This window comes from Daucus carota, chromosome 9 (genome assembly GCF_001625215.2).
Source record: "Daucus carota subsp. sativus chromosome 9, DH1 v3.0, whole genome shotgun sequence".
NCBI lineage: Eukaryota > Viridiplantae > Streptophyta > Magnoliopsida > Apiales > Apiaceae > Daucus > Daucus carota.
Window position 1 is genome coordinate 12,699,412 of NC_030389.2, and position 9,918 is coordinate 12,709,329.

General features: G+C 36.2%; 2 protein-coding genes across 3 annotated transcripts; both read left to right on the top strand.

Annotated features, from left to right (window-relative positions):
• The first annotated feature begins 3,327 nt into the window (after window positions 1–3,327).
• Window positions 3,328–6,784, top strand: LOC108203036 (probable inactive purple acid phosphatase 29). Of its 2 annotated transcripts, none has more exons than XM_017371727.2 (4): window positions 3,328–3,805; window positions 4,639–5,036; window positions 5,169–5,619; window positions 6,288–6,784. In XM_017371727.2, the coding sequence occupies exons 1-4, from the start codon at window positions 3,535–3,537 to the stop codon at window positions 6,320–6,322; spliced, it is 1,155 nt and encodes a 384-aa protein (XP_017227216.1). In that variant the 5' UTR covers window positions 3,328–3,534; the 3' UTR covers window positions 6,323–6,784. The 2 variants fall into 2 exon arrangements, with proteins under 2 accessions (XP_017227216.1, XP_017227214.1); XM_017371725.2 differs by having other exon boundaries at window positions 3,391–3,805; window positions 6,292–6,784.
• A 1,057-nt stretch (window positions 6,785–7,841) lies between these two features.
• On the top strand, window positions 7,842–8,918 carry LOC108201283 (uncharacterized). Its single transcript, XM_017369573.1, has one exon. It carries the CDS (start codon window positions 7,842–7,844, stop codon window positions 8,916–8,918), a length of 1,077 nt encoding a protein of 358 aa, XP_017225062.1.
• Window positions 8,919–9,918: the final 1,000 nt, after the last annotated feature.

A 9,918-nucleotide genomic window follows, 5' to 3' on the forward strand; every position in this document is an offset into this window, starting at 1 on the left:
GATCAGTGTTGGCCCTTTGTTTACATGGTTCTTTTTTTGAAATGATAGTGGTAGAGCTGTAATTCGAGTCGGGCGGCTCGCGAGCTCGCCCGACTCGAACTCGTTTAAGTAGGCTCGACTCGACTCGTTTAGTTAAACGAGCCGAGCTCGGGCAAAGGTTCCGGCTCGTTTAATTAAACGAGCCGGCTCGGCTCGACTCGTGAAATTAAACGAGCCGAGTTCGGATAGACGTTTAGACTCGATTAAGTGTAAAATTAAACGAGCCGCTCGCCCGACTCGCTAAAACCGGCTCGTTTAGCTAAACGAGTCGGCTCGACTCGACTCGTGCAATTAAATGAGTCGAGTTCGGGCAGGGATTTAGGCTCGATTAGTTAAACGAGCCGGCTCGGCTCGATTAACTTCAGCTGGAATTACGCCCGGCTTGAAACTCGGCTCGTTCGACCCAAATTACACCCCTAGATAGCGGATAATCAGAAGATCATTCTTCTGCCATTAAGCACTTGTGAGTACTAATTTTCGGTGTTTGCGCAATTTTCTATTATGTCTTGTTTTAATCATTTTATGTGCTCTAAATTATAAAAAAAATGCACACAATTTGTTAAAGATTATATAAAATAAAAGTTGAAATTATGGAAAAAATAAATTTCAATTAGAAAAAGTTAAAATGTTTTTTAATAATTTAATTGGATAAATTATATTTATATACTTCCTCTATCTTAAAAAAAATAAAAGACTTATTGGATTTGACTTTAATTTTAGTTATATATTATATGTATAAAATTTAATAATTTCAAATATGAGGTTGAGCGTGGAGAGGACCTTCAAAGGATTGGAAAATTAATGAATAGTGTGATTATTTGGTGAATAAAAATAATATGCAAACTCTTTCGGGTCTAAAAATGAAATTCAAATTCAAAAATATCGGATTCGATAAAATCCAGTCGGATTGAAACGATCGGGTATCTATCTAGTTCGGATTTTCTGTAATCCCTCTTGTCTGTGAAATCAGGAGAGTAGTACTTTTTTTTTTAAGAGAAAACTGCACTTTATGGCCTGCAGTTAGGGGCAACTAGCACTTACGATACTACAGTTTTGGAAGTACGATTTGTTATACTAAACTTTCTAAGCGCTAAACACTTCGTGTATCATCGTCAATTTTGACTAACACCGTTAGTTTTCTCGGGTACACTTTTATGTGTCAAAACAGTTGAAATACTACCAAAAGTTAAACCAGCACCTGCTATACTACAAAAGTTAGAATTAAAACCAATACATAAACACAATAACATTCAAAAACTAAACACAACTAAACTAAAACAATTCAACAGCTAAATTCAAAAGCCTAACAAGCATTCAAAATCCAAACTTCCATCATTCAAAAGCCAAGTCTTGAACATTATTCAAACAAACTTAACATCATAACATAAAAACAAACAAACTAACATGACTTGAACTTAAACAAGATAATTGGAAAGAGGCATGGACAACTAAGTCTCATCAGCAGCAAGAATAGAGCTCATAGAATCAGGAGCATCTTCCAATTCTGTTATCCCACCATCACCATCAATCTCTGACTCAACAACAACAATTGCAGATGCATTACGAGTTTTGGGAACATGTTAGGAATCCCATGCCTCATTTTCCAAGTTCTTAATCAATAAAACCAAATCCAAAAGCCAAAAATCTGGATCAGGCTTGTTCACATGATTCATAGCTTCCTCATCATCACATTCTATTACCACATTGCTAACATCTCCTCTCTCCCAAGCTAGCTTAAGCTCATAATAGATTGACCATATCTCTGTAGCTAGTGGCAAAGTTAATCCAATCATACCTGCAGCCCTCTTAACCCACTGTCCTTGGTTGTTTCTCATCACACAATCAACAACATCTTTCATTTGAGCCCTATCAAAAACACCCTTACAATTAACTTTAACTACATTAGGAGAGGGTTTACTCCAGCAAACCGTATTTAGGTACTATTTGCGAGAAAATACAAACAATTTGTGAGATGTTTTGTGGACAAATTAAGGTTGTTTATAGCTCATGTATATATATTGGAGGAAATTAAAGATAATTTTAACCACCTACTCACTCATTGGTGGATTCAGTCAAGTATGCAGTCCACAATGTAGTCAAGTGTTGAATTAACAAGGCATTCAAAGTCTGTTTCCAATACTGTTTCTAAAAATCAAGGCAATTCCACCCACTTATTCGAAACTGATTTCAACTAATTTGAACGAGATATTGATGATTATAACTAAGGAAAAAAGTGACACCAAACAAATTCGAACAAAAACATAACAAACATTAATATACGAAAATAACACAATAATACAACTATAAAAATGAAGAATTTATGATACAATTACATAATTGCACAACAATGTTTGACACTCATACAATTATAATAATTCAAACAGAACATCAAATTATAAGAACTAACCTTAATACCATGAATTTGTATATGATATGCAGCCCCCAAATTATATAATGATGACTCGAAACAGAGTAATGAATTGGGGATGAGTACAAACAACTGAAATTAGGGTTCTTGCTTCTGATTTGGGAGAAAAAATCGACATATATATATATGTTGTAGCTGAAAAGACAGAATTACCCCCGGAAAAACTAACAGTGTTAGTCAAAATTGACGGTGATACACGAAGTGTTTAGCGCGTATAAAATTTAGTATAACAAGTGGTACTCCCAGAACTGTAGTATCGCAAGTGCAAGTTGCTCCTAACTGCAAATACAGAAAGTACAGTTTTCTCATATTTTTTTTAATTTGGATAGCCCAGTGGTGGGTTTATTCTTCTGTTGTCCCGGGACACCCGGGTTCGACTCTGGCTCATCTCGAGAATTATTAGAACAGATACTAATTTATAAGGCATATAAGCCTGCATTGTCAAAAAAAATAAAAATATCACTCTTTCCTATATTCTTACAAAGACCGATTTCAAAGACCTACGGAGCAAAATGTTACTCCCTCCGTCCCACCCGATTCTTTACAGTTTCCTTATTTGGCCGTCCCACCCATTTCTTTACATCACAAAACTTTCCCAAAATAGTTAATGGGTCCCACCACTTTCTCACTTTTTCTTCCTTTTCACACTACTTTTACTCCACCAACTTCCTTTTATATATTAAAAATCAATGGGTCCCACCACTTCACCCACTTTTCCTTCTCTTTTCCACTACTTTATACATATTTCTTAACCTCCGTGCCCAAACCCAATGTAAAGAATTGGGTGGGACGGAGGGAGTAAAAAGGAAAAAGAGAGGAAGCGGGGTACTAGATAGACCGGACATTAAAAGCTAACAACCATATTAAACCCTCACGAGATAAGACCCAAAACCAGCATATCCGTCTCGTCAACAACACTTGTGTTTTTATTACACGACAACTAACAGTACCTCAACTCTCAAGCCTCAAACTCTTAACTCTACATACACTAATACAGTCAAGGTCTCCTCCTCCAATAGTCTATATATACAGTAGTACACAACAGCTAGACTGATTCAGAAAACATCATGGGTTTAAAACTAGAGTTGTTATTGTTTGTGATACTTTTTGTTAGTTCATGTGAGCTGAGGATCTGTAGTGGAGATGGGAAATTGAGGTTTGGTAAGAATGGGGAGTTTAAGATACTTCAAGTGGCTGATATGCACTTTGCTGACGGCAAGAAAACGCCGTGTCAGGATGTGTTGCCGGAGCAGATGAAGGCCTGCTCCGACCTCAACACCACCGCCTTTATTCGGCGGATGATCCGAGCGGAAAAACCGGATTTCATTGTTTTCACCGGTCAGTTTATTCTTTTCTTGTGTCTAGTCATTTCAATTTGAGATGAGTATGTTATGTACTTAGTCCGTCTCATTCATTTCTATACTGCTCAATACGCAATTTGCTCGGTACGCAATTTAGTACTCCTATAAAGTATAGCCTAACTTATATATATAAAAAAATCTGTTTATGCAGAGAAAGAAAATCTTGAAAATGATTTATAGAGTTATCCTTACAGGAATATTAAAATGTGTGTCACATTCCGTCTGCCGATATATACAATTTAGGAGTACGGCGGAGTAGTATAATATAAAGTTGTGTTGTGTAAAATTTGTTTAGTAAGCCCCTCCACAAATTAACCGAAAAGAAAACATTTAAATAGGAGGTAAGTATTTGCAACTATTTTTTGGCTATAGAAATTTCACCCTTTTGTTTTCACACTAATGCATAAAACATTATGTACTAATGTAGATGTTGATCTTGGCAATTCATTAATTTAACGATTTTGACCCTGAATGTGGCCAATCTTGGTTGGGACTGCTTGTTCAATTATAATCTTGCATCCACTTGTAGGCATCTGGGTTCAAATGATTATTAAGCCGTGATATTTAGTCATTCTGAAGCACTATTAGATTCAATCAAGAAATATGAATTCAAACTAATGATAGTCCGAAGTAATCAATGTGGGGGCAGGGCAATAGTGGTGTGTAATTTGGAAAAATTCATCGTCTTTCGATCTAACCATCTTTATATGCTTTTTGAGTCAATAGTTTTAAAATAAATGTATTTGCACCTGAACCTAATTCTATGGTCGTGAGTACAATATGACATTGATGTCATTGTTCTTTTTGTAGGGGACAACATATACGGTTCTGATGCAACAAATCCTGCAGCTTCTATGAATGCAGCATTCGCCCCTGCTATATCCTCAAAAATCCCATGGGCAGCTGTGTTAGGCAATCACGATCAAGAATCAACGCTGTTAAATAGGGAAGGTGTGATGAAATATATTACTGGTATGAACCACACAGTGTCGAAATTGAACCCCACTCGTTTCCATACAATTGATGGTTATGGAAACTACAATCTCGAAGTCCACGGTTCTGAGGGTTCGAGGTTTGTGAATAAATCTGTACTCAATCTATACTTCCTTGATAGCGGAGATTACTCTACTGTGCCGGACATCCCTGGCTATGGCTGGATCAAACCCTCTCAGCAGTATTGGTTTCAACAAACTTCTGCGAAGCTTCAGGTACTAATTAGTAATTACCCACATTGCGTCCAACAATTTGCCAGTTATTTTTAAACGTGCCGTTAGGGATTTAATTTTTATATGCTTCTCCTCATATCCATAGATATGTTACAAATGATCTTTCCCATGCAGAAAGCATACAAAGCAAAGCCAGTGCCTCAGAAGAATCCTGCTCCTGGTCTTGCGTATTTTCACATTCCTCTACCTGAGTACGCAAACTTTGATTCTTCAAACTTCACAGGTGTTAGACAAGAAGGGATCAGCTCTGCTTCTATCAACTCTGGCTTCTTCACAACTTTGGTAGAAGCAGGTGACGTGAAGGCTGTTTTCACAGGCCACGATCACCTGAATGACTTCTGTGGTGAGTTGACTGGTATACATCTCTGCTATGCTGGAGGATTTGGGTATCATGCTTATGGTTTGGCTGGTTGGTCAAGAAGGACGAGGGTAGTGGTTGCATCTTTGGAGAAGACACCGAAGGGTGGTTGGGGTGCTGTCAAGTCCATTAAAACATGGAAGCGACTAGATGATAGACATCTAACTACTATTGATAGTCAAGTGATCTGGAAAAAGGGTTCTTCTGGTAAGATTTCATTTCCCTTCTGTGTTGATTATTATGCAGTGACAAGGAGGTTTGCATTATCATAAAAGAAAATACAACTGTGGTCTTCACATCAACCTGTGTACCCATGTCCAACACTTTTAAGGAAAAGTATTCTTAATCATGGTGTTAAACTTTTTTCAGTGCAAGTGTCTGACCAAAGACTTCATCTAGGTCATGAAATGATTTGTGCTGTTTGTGGTTCTTTCAACTTATACTTAATCTTTAAACATAGGGTTCAAACGCCATTAGTTTTCGTGAGAAGGATTTACAACCAATAGCTTGGCAACGTAATTTACATCTACTTTATCATCCTTTGTTACTCAACCAGTAATAAGAAATCACATGATTCTTTGACTGAGATCCCCTAAACGCTAGAATAAGAAAAAACTCTGGGGAAACAGTTGTGGCAAACCTTACTAATACATGACAAGCCCCCTATCAAAATCATCTCGGCGAAGTTGTGTGCACACATTTACTGGTATTACTTGTTAGTAGTACATAGAATCTTCGATGATTTATGCAGTAGTGGATAACAGCATTATGACAAAATTTGTAACGTCTCCGTGTTTAGTTGAATATTTTACATTCATTCTCCTATGATTCTGGACTGATGTTACTGTGTTTTGTTTTTGTTTGCACTGAAATAGGCAGTCCCGGAGAAAATGCAATTGGGGGTGCTTAAAAGTATGGGTAAGGTAGCATATATATAAAGATAGCATCCCACTTTTGAAGAATACAGATGGCTGCAGAGGAGCATACAGTACAGTGTTGAAGAGAAGATGACATCTTCAATTGAGTTGCATTTGAGATGGTGGAGTTCACAGACCATATTAAAGTTTTTTGTTTTTTATTTTTGTCAGCCTAATAAAGTTATTACTTGTTATGTACAAATTATTTATGAATGACTTTTGCTTAGCACAACTTTTCAAGTTCACAACCTTTTGCCTTTCCAAGCTTTAGATCTTCCAAACCTTTGGCCTTTCATTATCTTGTAACCTATGATTAGATAGCCTATATAAAGGCTTGGGTTGTACATTGTTGATACACATGAATAAGATGAAGATTATCCTCTCAAAAGTTTCTCTCTAGTTTCTAGTATATCTATTATATAAATATAACACGTTATCAGCACGAAGTTTTTATATATATTGTGGTGGTTGAAAGGAGCCGAAATCTTGATCTTGGAGGTATTTATCTTTTCACTTCTGGTAGCATGAGGCATGATAATACTAAATGTTCCAAGCGCACATGCATACCTTGAAATGTCATCCTTACACTATGCATGAATATAACTTGTCTTCTGTTTCTTGTATTTTCCTTTTTTTTTATCGTGAGTCTTGAATGTGCAGCATGGTTTTTTTTTTTTTTAATCTGAATTAATGATTAAACTTGTTTTGGTGCATAAAGTAGTCTCGAGTACTTACAGTACTAGTATTTTACATTCACAAAGGACTTGGTCACATTATATATGTTAGGCTCTTATATCTACTTTTCTGTGGAGGTAGGACACTAATAGATTTTGTCAATATTCCAAAATAGCTCAACATTTTCTCCATAGCCGATTTGTTTATCACACCTCATGTATGTATACTTTTTACTTTTTTAAAAGATACTCAAGGGATAAGTTGGTCATCTCTCAATGCCTCCTGATTAATTATTTATTTTTATTTTCTCTTTCTTTTGGGGTTAAAATTATTTCAAAGATTTTTATTTATTTATTTTAAGAGACTTTATCAAACACTGCAGATTCTTCTTTGGCAAGAATTTTCTTTTATTTCATGTAAATCAATACTATTCAATGCTATTTTTCTTGGTTCACTTGTACTGCAGCATCATGTGTGTTAATAGGAGAATAGATTCTGCAGAGAGTCTGAGTTGTTTTATAACCTACTGGCCTCCACTCATATCTTCAAATAGGATCACAGTATATAAGAGAATATAAAATTAACAAGAAGCGTTTTGTTCTCATATTTGATCTTTTGATGCATAATATTTGTCAAGTGAAAGATTTCATTTATATTTAATTACATTGCTGTGCCTATTTGTTTATTTAACTAATACATGCATCTGTCAATTTTTTTTTTATTAACATGTGAATTTATGTTTACTTCTCAATAGCAATGACTCTGTATTTCCTTGACTATACGTGCTTGTATCCATGAATTATTATTTATATCAATTATCTTTTTGTAGTAAGAACAATGTCAAATCTTACAAAGCTCGAATTTAACGCTCTTGATATCTCTGGCAACAATTATTTGACATGGATTCTTGATGCTGAAATCCATCTCAATGCTATGGGTCTTGGAGACACCATAAAGGAAGGAAATGTAAAAACTGAGCAAGAAAAGGCAAAAGCCATGATATTCCTTCGACATCACCTCCATGAAGGCTTGAAAACTGAATACTTAACTGTTAAGGATCCGTTAAACCTTTGGACGGATCTCAAAGAGAGATATGATCATCAAAAAACTGTGATACTCCCTAAGGCTCGCTATGATTGGCTACACTTGCGCTTGCAAGATTATAAAAGTGTAAGCGAGTACAATTCAGCGATGTTCAAAATCACTTCTCAGCTGAAATTATGCGGTGAAAATGTAACCGATAAAGATATGTTGGAAAAGACTTATTCCACTTTTCATGCCAACAATATGCTCTTGCAGCAGCAATATCGTGAACGGGGGTTCACGAAATATTCTGAACTTATTTCTGTCCTGCTTCTTGCTGAGCAAAATAATGAACTTTTGATGAAAAATCATCAAGCTCGTCCAACTGGTTCAACACCATTCCCTGAAGTGAATGCTGTTACTAATAATGATTTTGGACGTGGACGAGGACGAGGACGTGGTTTTGGACGAGGTCGTGGACATGCCCGTGGACGTGGTTTTGGGCATGGTCGAGGTCATAAATATCGAAACTTCTCAAATTTTAAAAAGAAGCCTCACCACCAGAAGTGGACAAAGAATGAGGAAAAGCCTAAGGCGAATACGGTGGGTCAAAGGGTTGAAAGCATTTGTTATCGTTGTGGAATGAAAGGGCACTGGAGTAAAACTTGTCGTACCTCCAAACACCTTGTTGATCTCTACCAAGCTTCCTTAAAAGGTGTTGAGACTAATTTTACTGAGCAACATGATCCTCTGGGTCTTGCCCAGCTTGAAACTCATCTTGGTGGAGATTATCAAATTGATCCACTCAACTCTACTCACATGGAAGTATCTGATTTCTTTGAAGATGGCAATATGGAGGTGGCCAAATTTGCTGGTGATGATGCCAATTAAATAAAATGCCTTGTTTTATTTTATTAAGTGTTTATGTCTTTATGGATGAACTATAAACTTTTGTTTGATATGTTGCTTATTTTCAAATCAATGGAATGTCATGAGATGTTTTATCTCTAATTTTGCTTTATTTTTGTGTGAAGAACATGGCCAGCAGCCTCTCATCATATGTCATAGAAGATGAGGAATCACTTTGCTTAGCAGATAGTGCAACAACACACACAATTCTAAAAAATGAAAAATATTTTTCGCATCTAAAGTTAGCTAAAGCCACTGTGAACACCATATCTGGTGCATCAAATCTTATTGATGGCTCCGGAAGAGCAAATATAGTGTTACCTAATGGAACACGACTTACTATTGATGATGCAATGTTTTCCACCAAATCAAAAAGAAACCTTTTGAGTTTCAAAGATATACGTAAAAATGGATATCACATAGAGACAACAAATGCAAATGATGAAGAATTTTTATATATCACATCAGTTGTCTCAGGGGTGAAGCAGTTAATTGAAAAGCTCCCCTCATATAAATCTGGATTGTATTACACCTTTATAAATCCAGTTGAATCATATATGGTGGTGAACAAAAAATTAGAGGACCCAACTAATTTTATGATGTGGCATGATCGTTTAGGTCATCCGGGTTCAACAATGATGCGAAGAATTATAGAAAACTCAAATGGACATCCTCTCAAGAACAAAATAGTTCCTTTATCTAAAGATGTCCCTTGTATTGCTTGTTTTAAAGGAAAATTGATAACTAGACCATCTCCTGTGAAAGTTTCAATTGAATGCCCAAATTTTTTGGAGCGAATACAAGGAGATATATGTGGACCAATTACCCCATCTAGTGGGCCATTTCAGTACTTTATGGTACTCATTGATGCATCAACACGATGGTCGCATGTTAGTTTATTGTCCACTCGTAATGTTGCTTTTGCTCGACTCCTTGCTCAAATAATTCGGTTAAGAGCACAATTCCCTGATCATAATATAAA